The 16,739-nt window shown below is 44.6% G+C and overlaps 1 protein-coding gene across 1 annotated transcript in view; it reads right to left on the bottom strand.

Moving 5' to 3' along the window:
• CHN2 (chimerin 2) overlaps positions 1-14,100 on the bottom strand; it is a 299,494-nt gene extending 285,394 nt beyond the window's left edge. Inside the window, exon 1 of the mRNA XM_060632800.3 lies at positions 13,499-14,100. Coding sequence (XP_060488783.1) covers positions 13,499-13,547 — 49 coding nt within the window. The 5' untranslated portion in view covers positions 13,548-14,100. The remainder of the gene's footprint in view (positions 1-13,498) is intronic.
• Positions 14,101-16,739: the final 2,639 nt, after the last annotated feature.

The raw sequence follows: 16,739 nt of genomic DNA, 5'->3' as shown, positions 1-16,739 counted from the left end.
CATACAAAAGATAAAGGAGGGGCTACTGCAGCATTCCTATGATGGAGTGCTTGGGATATAGACATATTCATTTACTCAACAATTATTGAGTGCCTCCTGCATGCAAGACACTGTTCCAGGTACTGAAGACTGGCAGTGACCAGAACAGACAGAAACATCTGTCTGGGAAGCATGGGTTTTTGGTGATGTGACAAAATTATTTGAAGAAAGAAGGGAAACCAAGGTAACAGTAAACAGGAAATTCATAGTGGTTACTTTTGGAGGAAGGGAGTGAAAGAAGATGGTGGGGGGGAGGCAGGGGGAGGGAAGGGAGAAAAGAGAAGAGTTCCCAGGAAGATGCCAGAGTAGGTGATGTTCCCAGACTGAGTGACTGACTCTCTTACGAGAGTTCTCTTGCTGTGCTTTATAACTTACATGTCTGTTGCAGGGATGTATTTGCATAGATTGAATATTACACCAAATTTAATTTCAAAAAGAGACACTCCTCTCGATCAGAAAGTATAAACAGTGGTGTCTCTTTGGGTGAGAGATTTGTCTGGGCTAATTTAAAATGTTTATGGGAAAGTGGGATGCCTAGTGGAATCCTGCGCCGAATAGGGAGATTCTAAACTGATAGGCTTACACTTCAAGGCTTTGAAAGGCTGGTGAAGAGCAAGGTGATATATTTAGAGGAGATTTTTCAAGTTACAGTAGACAATTATGAACTCTGAGTGATCATCGATCACCCAGAAAAGGAACCAACAGAGCATCTCTACAAGAATGGAACTTCATGAGACCAGAGGTTTTTATGTGTTGTTCCCAAGTTTTCAATGTTCACATTTCTTTCACAGACACTATCCCACTTGATTTTCACAAGTATTATTAGCCCATTTTATGGATGAGAAAATTCAGAGGGGTCCAAATTTAACACAGCCAGTTGGTGCTGGTGTTTGGGCCAGCTCCCCAGCTTTCCAACGCTTGTCACACAACACCATCCTTTTTTTTTTTTTAATGTTTATTTAGTTTTTGAGAGAGAGAGAGACAGAGTGTGAGTGGGGGAGGGGCAGAGAGCGAGGGAGACACAGAATCTGAAGCAGGCTCCAGGCTCTGAGCTGTCAGCACAGAGCCCAAAGCAGGGCTCAAACCCACGAACCGCGAGATCATGACCTGAGCCAAAGTCGGACATTTAACTGCCTGAGCCACCCAGGCGCCCCCATACACAACACCATTCTTGAAGTCCAGGGTTCAAATGAACCCACACTTATTTATAAAACCCGAGGTTGGATGTTAGAAATAAGTTTCAGAGAGTTACATTTAAAGCAATAAAAAGAAATAGCAGTCCACTCTAGGGGTGGAAAATGGGTGGAACTCGTTACTATAAGGAGGGACCACAAGCTGAAACTACATATGCTCTCAGAAACATGTCTATATGAATTCCAGAGTGACAGATTTACACTCAGCTATTTGTGAAAAGTAAGATGTCTGCAGGGCATCTCTTCCTTGAAAAGCTGCTGAGCATCTTTACAGAAGACCCTTAGAGCTATTACTGGGGTTAGAATGAGGAACCAAATAAGTACTATGGCAATTATTATATTCTTACGACAAACTGCATTGTCTAATTCCAAATCATGTCTTCCGATTGTGATTGCCTAGGATTTGCTGTGGTTATGTTCCTAATCTTAATCTGATATTATTGCAAGAAAGTTTACAAAGTCCCTGTCAATTGCTTTTTTTTCGCTGAGGAAGAATTCATGTTTGGAAAAAAAGAAAAAGGCATGTGGGTTAGTTTGGCTGCTTAAAACAAGCACAGGGCACTCGTGTGGATAAAGTTCAAGCCTTAGGCATATTAACGTCACATAAAAGAAAAAACTTCTGTGCCCTGATCACTGACAGTACCTCAACCTTGGACCTTGATCACCAGGGCGATAACAGAGAGGACACCTGGCTTGAACTAACCAGGTCCCCAGCCAGAAAGTAATAACTCACAGGACACTTCCTGTGGGAGACAGGATAATGCTCTCTCTGCATATGAAAGTCAGCAAAATAGTGTTATTTACCCACTAAACATGGCTTAACGGTTTCACTGTCTGCAGGGACAAACACTATAAAACAAATGGCTAATTTTTCTGTAATAAAGTGAATTTGAATGAGCAACTTAAATCAACATTAGGAAGCCGAATTATGTGTATTAATATCTACACATCATTAGCATAATCCCAAGTGAATATTTTCATTACTAAAAGTAACGCTAGGCTTGACTTTGCCTTTCCCTTGATATTAACTTATATAATATATATTTGCATGGAAATAACTTTTTGAAACCTAATCCACTTCTGCTTTCCGTATATACATATACCCACAAACACACACGCACAGACATATATACATGCCTACAGACATATATCACACACGGACGTGTTTTATACACATATACATATTCATGGCAAGGAGCCCCTGGAGAACATGATCACAGGAGAATTTTCTACATACGTTGGGAGAAAAATGTGTCCCATGTTCTCTCGGCTTCTCTTCCCAACTTCCTAGCACTGCAAGCTTTCTTCGGAAAGAGGGATGCACAGAATTCTAACAAGTAAATATGCGAAGTCTAGAGCTATAGTCCAGCATAGAACAAGGCACAAAATCTGTATCAGTAAGAATCTGATGGTGTTCCACTCTGTTCCTCTCTGTATTATTTCATTTCAAAATCTCTGTACAGACCCAGACAAGGAAGGACATATCTCAAGGCCTGGCACTAAAACAGAACAGGGACCTGAGAATGGGGGCTGACCGGGGCCTCAGGGAAGGGAGGGTACCTTTCTGGCTTAGAGAGTGCACAGGGCTCCAACTATGGGAGCCATGGAGTAGTGAATCAGCAGGTTTTGTGTAGTGGATTCTCACTGGAGCCATCCAGGCCAGTGGCGATCCAAGTATGACATGAGCTGTGCCTCCAGTTTTAAATAGTCTAGAGCCACATCAAACATGTTTAAATGAACAGGTGAAAGCGATCTTCAAAATACCTTTTTTTTTTAAACTTCATATCCACAAAATGTTATCATTTCAATGTATACGCCATACAGCAAGGTTGTTCGTGAGACACTTCTTGTCCTGTTTGGTTTCTACTAAGTCTTCAAACTCTGCTGGGTATTTTGCCCTTGCAGCGCAGCTCCAGTCACGCTAGCCACATTTCGAGACCTAAACAGCCCGTGGGGCTACCGTATAAGGCAGTGCACAGCTCAGCCTTGAGACTGTGATAGGTCAGTGTGGTAGCCGCACGTTCGAGTATTTGCTACAGAAGATTTACCAGTAAAGCCCTACTCCCTTCTGCCTGGTTCCTTGTTGTCTCAAACACTGATCGCCTGAGTGTATTTCTTAGAAGCAAAATTACTTAAGAAAAATTACTTTATATTGTTAGTATGCAAATATGTGAAATGAATAAAGAATGCCAGGTTTTGTTTCCTTGAAGAACACAGTGTTCAGCCAGTCCCAAGGGTGCAGAGGATAAGATGAAATCCAGGTACCAGGACTCTGATGAGAAAAGAATTGCAGGCAGTGATCAAGTGATTCTTTGATTCACACCGCCCTAAATTTATGATCTGAGTTATGTCAATAAGGACCAAGCCATACATGCCATAGTCCTCTGGCTATCATGTTTGAATCCAATGGCCTTGAACTATTTCTTGACGGTTGTTTGACCCTTTAAACACACCATCTACCTTTCCATTTCCTTGATGCACTTGAAGACGGCAACAGAAGTTCAAGGAGGAGGGCAGCTTCCTTTTCTTAGCAACTGCCATGTTCTTGCATCTTCTTGGCACACGTTTTCTTCCAATTAAATGTGCCGAAAATTCCAAAAGCTAACTTTATTTTCTAAAAACCAGTCCATTTGCTTTGCCCCATATGTGGGCCTTCTGCAGAAGTAAAATACTTCTAGGCAAATGGTTTGCTGATGGCCAACTTGGTAGAAAATCTCCTTTAAATAGCATGGCTTGGATATGCCCCTAGCAACCTCAGTCCACACATTCACAATTTTCCTATTTTCCTTATGATGTTTTGGAAGATTTACAATTATAAGATCCAATCTACTTCTGATCATGGGCGTTTTTTTTTTCCTCGTTGAGGGTGAAATTATAACTCACTGTAGGATTTTTTTTTTTTTTTTTTTTTTTTTTTTTAAGAAACGGAGTTGTCATTAGGGAAACTGCAGACCATTTTTTAAAAAGCTTGCAAGACTAGAAGAGTTTATAAATATTTTAACTACTCTCCCCAACATCATCCTCTGGCTGTCATTTCATTGTTCCCCCTCAAAGTTATGAAAAAATTACTTTAAAAGAAAAGCTAATTTGCAAAGTTAGTGAAATATAACCCAAGTAGCACACAGAGCAAATACAGGAATGGGAGACCATTTCCTATCCTTAGCTTGTTAATTTTACATCAGTAATATCCCTGTCTTAGAACCACCTTCTTCCAGGGCTGCCCAATAGAATCTTCCACAGAACGATGGGAACGTTGTATTTCTGCGTGGTCTAATATGGTAGCCACTAACCACATGTGCTACTGAGCACCTGAAATGTGGCTCATGCAACTGAGGAACTGAATTTACATCAATTTAAATTGAAACAGCTACATGTGGCTAGTGATTACCATATTGGACAGCACAGCTATATATAGTCAGGGCAGACGCTAGGTCGCTTAAGTCTGTGCTTAAGTTGTGCTCAAGGCACAATTGTCTTGAGACTTAAGCCTCATTTAAAATACAAAACACTGGGGCGCCTGGGGGGGCTCAGTCGGTTAAGCATCTGAATTCAGCTCAGGTCACAATCTCACGGTCCATGAGTTCGAGCCCCGCGTCAGGCTCTGGGCTGACGGCTCAGAGCCTGGAGCCTGCTTCGGATTCTGTGTCTCCCTCTCTCTCTGCCCCTCCCCAGTCCATGCTCTGTCTCTCTCTGTCCCAAAAATAAATAAACGTTAAAAAAAAAAAATTTTTTTAATAAAATAAAATAAAATACAAAGCACTTGGGGCACCTGGGTGCCTCAGTTGGTTAAGCAGCCCGACTTCGGCTCAGGTCACGATCTTGCAGTCCGTGAGTTCGAGCCCCACGTCAGGCTCTATGCTGACCGCCTGGAGCCTGTTTCGGATTCTGTGTCTCCCTCTCTCTGACCCTCCCCCATTCATGCTCTGTCTCTCTCTGTCTCAAAAATAAATAAATGTTAAAAAAATTTTTTTTAATAAATAAAAAATAAAATAAAATACAAAGCACTTTATAACTTCTGTTTTGAAAATATCAAATAATTAAACAGAACAGCCTCAATGAAGCCAACCCCCGGCCCCCCCTAAAAAAAAAAAAAACAGTTGTAAGAAAATCTCTTAGGATAATGCTACGCCTTAGGATCAGTCAGCAAGTGGGGATGGAGGATGAATGTTCTGGGAATGTGGGTCCTAGAGGTCAGTTCCAGTTCTAGCTCCACTATCAACCTGCTGAGCAGCCCTGGACAGTTCCCGGAACTCCTCAGACCCCGATTCTCTTCAGTAATTCTGGAATCTGCTCAACAACCTGCAGGCTCCCTCCTCACTTGAAACCAACAATGCAACGTGAGGTTAAACCAGCTCCAGAGGGGGGAAAAAAAAACAAAATGAAACCAAAAAAAAAAAAAGAAAACATTCTCAGGTAGGAAATGTTCCACACCGTCTACCTGAATGCCTTCTGTAATTTCAGTTCCCTTACTTTTTCGCTTAAAAGAAATACGAATCCTTCCCCCTGAAGATGCAGAATCTGGGAGGTTCATGAGGTGACCACAAGACTTGAAAAGCTCACACAAAATGGAATGTTTTTAGAGCTCCAATGAAGAAATCAACTGGATGCAAAGCAGTACTATTCTTAGTACTTAGTACTTAATTACTCAGTAGTACTATTCTTCCCCTACCCCCGCTCTGTCTTTTTTCTTTCATTTGGAAAATTTTCAAACCTTAGAAAGGTGGCAAGAATAGCGCACTGAACACCTATATCCCCTTCACTCTGGGAGACCATTCTTAAGTACAGATATCCTTAAATCCAATCCCCTAGGTACCTTGGTAACACCTCCCAGTCCCTAACACCAGTGAGAATAAGCTTTGGTCAGGCTGGATGTGGGTCTGGATAACTACCGAGGACAACAGAATGAAGCACAACTGTGTTACTGTATGTTCTCTGTTAACAATGAGCATGCATTTCAGCCTTAAACCTTAATATCAGACACTTTTAAACACACAGAGACAAAAACCAACAGCGTACATTTCAAGAGGAAAAAAAACAGGATCTTTGAAATTAAGTACACTTGGCTCTATCATGGCAACCTTGAACCCCAGCCCTGTGCCCTGTCTGACCGTAACCTCTTTGTTTGCAAAAAGGGGATACTCTGTCTACCTCAGAGAATACTCTGAGGATTGCATGTAAACAGAGTGACACAGGGCAACCATTCAGAATTGTTGCTTTTATAATTTACTAAGCATTTCCCCCAAACGGTACTTCAGGAATGACAATCCTGTGGGATAAATTCATCAGATAGCATGCTTTCCGGTTTAAAGATCAGAGAACTAAAGCCCCAAGATATTAAGGGTGGGAGAAAAGGAAGGAGGGGCGTTGACATCTACTGAGCAAGTATGATAGCCCCATCTGTGGGAGACAATGCTTCCCTCACCCTATTAATGCTCACATCTATTCCTTGAAACAGGCTGCCACAGCTGTAATTTGCAGAGAGAGGTATTTAAGGCTCAGAGAAGCTAATTTCACCAAAGGTCACATAGCTAGCTAGTTGTAGGGCTTGGTTAACTACCTGGCTTAAGTGACTACATTAAGGGTTTAGGAACTTTGGTTAAGGGCTCAAGGGTCCTGGTTAATGGTTTAAGGGTGTTGGTTAAGGGCTTAAAGCCTCTGACCAAGGGTTTAAGAGCCTTAGTTAAGGGTTTAGGTATCCTGGCCAAGGGTTTAAATGGCTTGGTTAAAGGTCTCAGTGTCCAGGGGCACCTCGGTGGCTCAGTTAAGCATCTGACTCTTGATTTCGGCTCAGACCATGATCTCATGGCTCGTGAGTTCCAGCCCCACATCGGGCTCTGGGCTGACAGTGTGGAGCCTGCTTGGGATTCTCTCTCTCCCTCTCTGTCCCTGACCCTCTGCTGATGGCTCACTTGCATTCTCTCTCTCAAAATAAATAAACTTTTTATAAAAAAAGTTTCAGTGTCCAGATCTTCTGAGTTTAAGGCTCTTCCTGCAACATCTAATGAAGATGCATTTCAGAATGTGAAAATTCTTGCCAGCTCAAGGAAGCAGACTGTTTATCCAGATCTAGGGGATTCCGCCAGGCAAGCAGCATCTAGCCTCTCCTCCTGAAAAACTGTTCTCTCCAGCAGGCCCACCAAGGCAAGGAGTGATCGTACAATGTGTAGACAATGTCTCAACTCCAGAAATCTCATCAATGTAACCTCTGACCTGAAGGGATTACATTTTAAATAAGGCTATTCACCGAACACCTTTATTAGAGAATGTCCACGGGAACGCAGACATTGGATGATTTAAAATAACACTTTATCGGGCTGAGGTTGGGTGACTTTGACAGGCCAAACTATTGAAGCAAGGCAAGGCTGTAATTAGACCATACTGTAAAGACCATATTCGAAGATCGGCCCCCACAAAGGTGTTCGATTAATAACAAATGAGGGGAAAAGCAGCCTGTTCGCCCAAGCAGCTGGTGAATGACCCTCCGTGGGTACAGAGCTGAAAAGTTTTATCACGACTTGGCAATGAACACAGGCCAGGTCTTCAAGCTCAGATCCCAGCAAACAGACACATGGGTCCTGTGTCAGAGCAGACTGCCTATGGGACCGGCACATTCCTAACTGGATTTTCCTCTAGCCATGAAGACTTTAAATACACCTCTGCTTTTGCTAGTAATTTTGAGACACAGGAATGTGTACTCTTACACCAATCGGCCTGCACCAGACAGACAGACGTCCGTCTTGACTGCCCGACCAGAATCCACGTGAGAAACAGAATACCAGCTTCCAACCTCACGGAGCAAATGGAAGAAGCAGCAGGAAGGTACTGGGAGGATTTGGAAACCATTAACAGTAGAGCTGACCAAGGGCAGGATTTATGAAAAAAAAAATTCTGCATAGAAAACTGACCAACACAACACCAGGTAAGAAAAGGAAAAAGAAGAGAGCAAGGAAGGAAGGAAGGAAGGAAGCCATTCATTGTGAAAATTAAATGACGTACTTCAGGAGCCATGAAATGTGACAACATTCATAAAACATACATGATTGGTGGGTGATAGATGGGTGTTATTAATCATACGTCTATCCCTGGGTCCCTTCCTCTTTCCCCAATTCTAACGATCTTGGCAAGAATCTTGATCTTCTGGCAAAAAACTCTTTTCCATAACTCACCCACGTGACACTACTCATGTACAGATTGTCCAAACCTAACGTCCGGTTATTTTGACCATTGTGCAAAAGCAGGAGACCCCGCAGAGCAGCAGACGGCCCTCAGCGGGACTGACACCCGGGCCAAGCCCCGGGGCGCAGCTCAGAGAACACACTGTCCACTTAAATCCCTCACGGGCTGGCCTCAGAAAATACCTGGGGTTTGCATCTCCCAAAAGTTGAGCGAATGGCAGGGTCTTTCAAAACACTTCGTCGGGTTTGTGGGAATAGGGGGGATCTGGTGTTTTAGTAAAAGCACACCTATCCGTGGGCCCTTGTCAAACCCAGCAAACATGCGGTCACGCTTAAGAAAGTCTTTCCTTTCAGATTCTCTATCACTGGGTTTGTCCGGATCACCACAAAGGGACAGTGAAAAAAATCTGACAAGTTAAAATGAGGTGTGGGAAGGTCGCCAGAAAAATAGCAAAGAACAATACTCCCCATGGAAGCGAATGATTTCTTTCAGGACATTAGTTTTAGCTTTGTGATTTTTTATTTGCAATTTTTTTTTGGGGGGGGGGGATTTAAAATAACAAAAATCAGCAAATCCTCCTGACCCGCTAGGTAATGGTGAAATTAAATTACCAGCAGATCTCACTAAAGCAATGGTAAGGAAATTTCTTTTGCACAAAATAGGATATTTCTGAATCATTCAGGGATCCAAAAGAGGGCTTGTTTCAACAAAGATACCCTGTTTTGTAGCAGTGGATCCATGGAGTTTGTAATCACACGGATATGTCTTAGCAGCATTATTATAGTTCAGCTTTACCTTCTGCATCTGGGGATATGAAAGATTTGTATATGTCACTGGTTCGGACCCTCCAATAATAATGAGTAATGAAAATTCCTATTTATCATTTCTAGGATCAAGCCAGTGTGACAGCAGAAAATAACATTATTTATGTGGCCCACATTACTATTGTACAAAATCTGGAGGAATAAATCCTTCAATCCATTCAGGAATGCTCTTTGCCCAATTAAGGTTTCAATGATGCTGCACATAAATACTGCCTTTTACCTTTTCCCATCTGCATTTTAATTTCAGAAGTCTGGGTTGATTTCATTTCTATAATACAGTGTGTTTATGTTCTCAAAATCTTAACAACTTCATATCCCAGGGGTCCCTTTAATATTTAATTTTTACCTTGTTCAGTTACTGGAAAACATCTCAGAGCTTCTTTATTTATTACTTTATGTCAGTTTTTTTTTTTTTTAACTCTGTGAAATTACCATTTGGCAATCAAATCACTAAAAATGCAAAAAGTTCTTATTTCAATTATAAAAGCAAATATAACCCGTGATTATTAAGAAAACTGTTTTGCAAATTAACCATTGTTTATTTCAGAATATAATCAAGTACCACAGGCTAGAGTAAAAGCATAGGGATAGTGGCTTTTTTTTCCATTTAAAATAATAAAGGTAATCAAACCATCCTGGCAATCTAGGTGATTGTGAAATTTAATTACTAGCAGTTATCATTAAAACAAAGGCAAAGCAATTTCTTCTACACATAATTGAATATTCCAGAAGAAAATTTCTGAACAGTTCTTGGAAAATGTGTTTAAAAATTAATTTTAACCTGATTATTTCATTTGTTGTGTCTCAGCTGATAACGGAGGATAAATGGCACACTCGGGTGTTGGGGTTCAACACCAGCAAGTGAGAACGTATTCTCAGGAAAATCAGATAACTTTGAACTTACTAGTGAGTAAGTTATTAGCTCTTTACTCCCTGTGCAAACACAACCAAGCCTAAATCTTCCACATCTATTCCTCCAAGAGAGGTTTAACCCCTATTATTCGAGTTCACCTCTCCATATGCTATTCACTACAAAATCGACAGTTCCTTTTTTACTGCTCAGTTGCCCAAACGCGTCCTAAGGCTTCCAGAGCTGTTCCATCAAACCCACTGCTACTTGAACAGAAAGAAAACCCCCCACATCAGCAGCAAGAGTAAGTGCCATAGCACCTCCATGCAGGATGCTGCTTATGGGTCTTAAGCGGAACTGTCAGGAGAAGAGATACCACCTCAAAAATGGATCACTAGCCCTAAGAAAGGAAGCTAAAAATTAGGCCATGGACTTCCCCATCTCCAGGACTTTGTCTAAGCTCTTCCCTCTTCCTGAAATGCCTTTCCCCCTCCGTGCCCTCTGGAAAAAATCCCACACACCCTTTGAGCCTCAACTCAGAGGTCACCCCCACTGACCCCTGCAGGCTGAAGGAATCACTCTCTTCCTTGTACTCTCCTCCACATAATTCATTTTATCCAACTGGAATACAGATCACTATGTATTGTCCATCTCTGCCTCTGGACGGTGAGGGAAAGGACCTTGATTCATTTTTCTATTCCAAACACTTGGGACGGTGCCCGAAACCTAAGATACACTTAATAAATGCTTATTTAATGGGCCTCGAACCACAAGATCAAATTTAACATGCAATGTAAGAGGCAAGTTTTACGTGTGTTGGACTTACTTCTGCCCCTAAAGTCTGAGCCATGAAGTGCCTTCTATTTCATGCCTCAAAGGAGCAAAATGTATTCACCCCAAACACTTACTAAGTACCACACTCTGTGCTCAACGCCATACACACATTATCTCATTTAATCCACACAGCATTCCTATACGTAGGTCCCGTTATTAGCATTAGCCTTACTTACAGACGAGGAAATTGAGGCTTGGAGAGGTTGAGTAACTCACCTCAAATTACCCAGCTGGGCAGTGGTGTAGCCAGAACTCAAGAACAATAATCCCAGAACTTCAGCACTATTGGGAATCCTAAAATGGCCTTCCTCACTTAGTCTCCTTGCGGCTAAGGCTTATAATGTACTTCCTGGCACCTAGTAGGCCCTCTGCGAAAATTAATACAGGGATAGAGTGCCCTATTTTCTCAGACTCTGGCCTTTGCCTGGGAGAACACAGCTGCCACCACAAACAGGCTCTATTCTTTAACGCCCAACACCTCTCACAGGTGTGAATTGCTTGCACCATCTGAATTATTCACGAGCCACATGATGGTTAAGTGTGCTTAAAAAGAGAACTTGGGCTTCTGGTATTTTTCAAGACAAAGTGTCTAACTGGTGTACTAAGCCATCGAAGCTCATGGGCCTGGTTGATCCACATCAAAGAATATATCCATGCTCACTTTTTGAATTTCGGTGTCCACCGAATTTCCCAGTTCCCATTGGGATTTAAAAAAGCGATAACCAAAGCAGGAAGGAGAACCATCAGAGGCATCTCCATCCAATCTGCAAGGCGATTACCACCACCTAGAGCTGCTCCTGTGTGACTTCAAACCCACGTGTCCTTCTTAAGGCTGAGTTCAGTTTCTTCATCAGGTTTCTTCAGCTACACCAACAGCTGAATTTCCAGGTGCCACACATCTGTAACTTATGCCATCAGTAAATCGTGCGATAATACTGCCTCCTTGTCTCTTCTTCTTCTTTCCCCTTGCCTCCTCTCTCCCCCACCCGTTCCTTTCCTAGTGGATGGGTTTCTGAGAGGAATAACCATATGCTTGCTAATCGTAAGCCAACATCACTGTATTTTAAATTCAATGTTAGTCAACCAAAATGAATTGAAAAGCAGCAGCAGTGGTTTGGGGGTACTAAAAATACGCCGTAGCATTTGCTGAGTTCTCAGAATTAAAACCACAGGCGGTCAACTTGTTGCTGCTCTTAATAAGATATGACTGTTCTGCCCCATTGGCTGCTACTACCAGAAACTTGAACTATATCATATGCCTAACAACACTGTGCTTTTCATTAGTTGGCAGTGATGAAGAAAGGAAGTGCCATTTCCCTGGAACTAAACCTGCCAAAAAAGATAACAGATGGCTTTCAAGGGATCACCTTGTGCCACATCACAATCGCACCGTAGTCAAACTCACCTTGCGTTTATGGTTAAATTAGTTACACACCCACAGATATGGTTAATTTATGACCGGCTTGCTGTTCAATGGCCCCACCGAGGTGTTGCTTCCTCTGAGTTTAATTTTTAAGTAATGTAACAAAAGACACACAATAGGAATTAATACGATATTAACATACTGAATATTTTCCTTAGCATTTCCAGACCTTCTGGACCCCTCAATACTGCACCCTACACTGAAGGTCTTATCAGCTATGCCTTTGGGGTTTGTCATTAAAGTTTTCAATGACCAGAGAGGTAGAAGAATGCTACCCAATGCATCATTCTGATTAGAAATCTGTCATACACAGAAACCAGAGGATCTGTTTCTGTTGATTCTTATTCTTTCAGATTCATTAGCAGTTTTTTTTTTTCCTCTTCAATTAGACCTGCTGATCAACCATAAAAAAAGCTGAAAGGAGCCCTCCCTTTACTCAGCCACACCTGAAAACAAAATGTATGCCTGGAAAGTGAAATTACAGAGAGTATCATAAGAAAATGTTCAAGAGGCCACATAGGAAAATCACAGACACACACACACACACGCACACACACACACTTGTAAACCGGCAAATTGGCAGAGGTTGGGCTCGACCTCCCTTCCTCTAACTCGCTTCAATCAGGACCAGAAAGACAGAATCCCTTCATTACTTCTATCTCAAACCATGCCCCAAGCTTGTGTCTCCACGGAGCTAATTTCTGAAACAAACAAAGAAAATCAAGTCTGCGAGGAGCGAGGGTTTTCTCTCTCAGCCTGGGGTTTGGGCAACCAGCCTGGCGGGCGCCGCGCCGCTGGCGAGCCGGGGCGCCCAGCGTCACCCAAACCTCCCGCGCCCCGCTAGCCCAGATTCCAGCTGCGCCAGAAAGTGCGAGCCTGCCCTGCTCGTCTCGCTTCTCGCCTGCTGCTCCCCAAGTCCCCAGAAGGCTCCCGTTCGCACACTAAGGGCGCCACCGCTCTCCCACCTCTGCGCTGTCAGATGTCAGGCGCAGAGGTGCTGTGGGCGCCCGCGGTGCCGGCAAACCAAACAAGTGCCACACCGGACGCCTGCCCTCACTCCGAGAGAGGGGGCAGGACGGCCACAGGTAGGCTCTACCCCTCCCAGGGCGGGGGGCGAGAGACCCAGCGCGGCAGCCGCGTCCGACGGGCTGAAACTCACCCGAGGACACCGAGGAGCCGGACAGGCTGGAGTTGCTGGACGCTGCCATCTCCGCGCGCCCCGCGCGTCGCTGCTGGCTCAGCCCCGGTGCGGACGCCGCCGCCGCTGCCCTCGCCCGGCCGCTCGCAGCCTTCGCGGCCCCCAGCCCATGGCAAAGTCCTGGGGACGCGCAGAAAGCACCAGCCTCCGGACTCTGCCTGCACTTCCTGCTCCACCAGATGACGCGCTGCTGCCGCCGCTATTTATTTGTGGTTTCCGTCCCTCTCGGCGCCTTTGCACGCTCTTCTCTGGGTGTCGGTGGGTAGATAGGAGCGGAGGGAGATCCGAGGGGCGGCCCGAGCGGACTAATCGCGCCTCCAGCGGAGCCCCAGCCGCGGTCCGCGCACGCTCGCGCGCGGCTGGGACCACCGCGCCCCGGCGGCCGGGGGGCGCCCTGCCAGCTCCTGCGCCCTCCCCTGGGCTCCCGCCTCCCCGGCGGCCCTTCGAGCAGCCCGGGCAAAGGCGGCAGGAGCCAGACAGACAGAGCGACCTCCCCCTTCTCCCTCCGCCCCAACTCCGCTCGCGCGCACACAAAGGAAGGAGAGGAGACGCGGGAGCTCCGGGGCTGGTTCGGCTGCCGCGGGCTTGACAGCTCTTGCGACTGGGGCTGGAGGAGGAGGCTGAGGACTGCAGGGCGGGGGCGTTGGACCGGGGCGCGGGACCCCAAGGTGCTGGGGAGGCCACCGGGGGGCGCGGAGCTAGCGCGGCTGCGATGCGCCGCGCTGACTCCACGGTTTGGAGGCAACCGGGAGTGGGGAGAAGGTGGTGGGGCTCGCTGTCCGTGGCCAGGCTAGGGAGCGGCGAAGCCAGCCGGGGCGGGGGATACGGAGGGCGAGGGCGAGGTCACTAAGGACACGGATGCTAGGTAAAAAGGGGCCTGGGATGCCAGAGCGGCTGTGGAGCGCTCCTTCCACCCCGCTCCAAATTGTCCTTTGTTACTCCGGAGCTGATGATGGTCCCTGCCCTGCAAGGAGGTGTGTTTCCTAGAACACCCTCAAAACACCCTAGGAAGCCCAAGCCAGGTGCACTTAAGTACCCCAGCCACGGACAGTGACTAACGGGTCCGTTGGGCTTTTGAGGTTGCCCTTCAAAGAGATAGGTTCCAAATATGTCATCAGGCCCACACAAAGCCGGGTGTCAAGAGAGAGAGGTTCTCTGACTTTGGTGAAGGATCCTCACAAAAGACTTGGAAGCAGGTCTGCCTGTGCCCTTTCAGGATAAGGAATTGCTTAGGTGTGGGAGAGAAAGAGATGTGAGCCCAAGGTGTGTACCTTCCCCCTGTATTTAAGCCTAAATTAATTTCACCAGGGGGAAATATACAGATTTTTTTTTTAAGTCTGTTTCACGCTCCCAGCAGGGTAATCGGTTCTTTCAATCCTGAAGCAACAGAAAACTGTGAAATTTGAGCAGAAATTGTTAGATCAAAGGAAAAAGCAAACACTAAAGGAATGAAAAGTACTCTCATTATGTAGCAAAGTGGAAAGTGTTCGCATTGGGGTAGTTCAATTTTTAAAAACATGGTTAAAAGGACATAGTCAATTTAAAAATTATCAGGAGTGACACAGGAACAGCAGACAGTCCTAGGGGGTCCACATCAACCGCGCACCCCATGTACCGTGAATGATAAATGTTGAATAATCATAATATGCACTCATGTCACATTTTCTAGTTGATTTAAACTTTTTTTTTTTTTCCATTCCCTTCAGGATGCCATCCCAGTATGTCTTCCCAATAAGGCTTTTTTTTTTTTTTTTAATGCAGTTTTCTGAGCCCTCCTCAGCCACATGGAGTCTTCCTGACTCCATGGAATTTAGAACATCCCTGCCTGTTCTAAGGAGACCCAAGCAGCCTAACTGAGAGTCCTTCAGGGGTATATGGTCCATCACAACCTTAACCTCTCCATCAGAACCGACTTCCTGTTTTCCCAAAGTTCTTCTGATCAAAGGCGCCTCTAGTTGTTTAACTAGTAATCGGTGGATCCCTCCAGATCTTTAGATGGCGGGTGGACTGACCTGGCCGTGTCACCTAGTAGGGTTGACACTCTGTCAGTTTGAAGAAGGGAGACAGCACATGATTTCATACTATGGCTCCACCATTTATTAGTTACGTGACCTGGAGTAAATTACCTGCACTCACTGAGTCTCAGTTCCTCCACCGGCAGCCCGAATCCTGATAATATAGGGTGTTCGGAGGATTCAATGACATGATAGGTGTGAAGCCACGGTGTACCCGGCATACAGTTTGCGCCCTGTAAGTGACTTTAAATTGTGCATTTGAAAGGTCAGATCTATGATCTGGACAACTTCTGCTTTCTCCATTGCGTCTGGAGATAACTGATCAGCCGTGACGTGCTCTGTCAGGGAAATGTCTAATAGTTAGCCCAGGGTTTGTGTCTTGCTTGTCCCAAATGGAGCAATACACAACAGGTGTAATCATTCATCTCTGAAGTCTCACAAAAGGATGTTAAGTTCTATTTCTGTAGTTGGATGATAACATTTACCTTCACAGAACTTTGCAGTCCTTAGTTAGGGAAAGTAAAGCATGGCCCTGTGAAATAGATTACTTCTATTATCTCAAATTGACAGATGAAAGGGGAAAAAGGGCACTTGCTGGGAAGGCACCAGGTCAAGGCCACCCTGTGCTGTACACAAGCAGAATAAAACACAGACTAACTTTTTTCCACGGGGTTCAGAGGCCAGAAGGATGCAAGGCCCACAAACGTGTTTACCGAATAAAAACAGGATGACTGGGGAAACCTAGCTTGTTGGTCTGAGACAGACCGTGACTCCAAGGCCTATTATTCTGAAGAACAAATGGAAAGCTCCAGGTTCAGAATGAAAATCTGAAAGTTGATCAATAATTTAGATTGTTAAAGCCACAACAAATGGAGAAAAACTCAGCAGGCAGGATTGCTCACTATCACTTTTCTTAGATTCAGAGGGCCTAAAGGCTGGCTGTTCCTTGCAAAAAAAAAAAAAAAAAAAAATGTTTACAATATCAGTAAGTTAGGAGCAGGTGGCTGAAATAAGCTGCTAACCCCGCCTCATGAAGTAGGCTCAGGAACCTATTGTGGACCTTCCAAAGCGTTTCTCCAAATGAAACAATAAGGATATTAGTTCACACATTTTATTCATTCATTCATTCATTCATTCGTGGGCATTCATTCTAGCTAATGCCAATTTGTCAGTGGAAAAGGGAATAT

The sequence above is a fragment of the Panthera onca genome, chromosome A2 (assembly GCF_046562875.1).
Source record: "Panthera onca isolate mPanOnc1 chromosome A2, mPanOnc1 haplotype 2, whole genome shotgun sequence".
NCBI classification, from domain to species: domain Eukaryota; kingdom Metazoa; phylum Chordata; class Mammalia; order Carnivora; family Felidae; genus Panthera; species Panthera onca.
The sequence above is the reverse complement of the archived record's forward strand: the minus strand, read 5'-3'. Positions and strand labels throughout refer to the sequence as shown.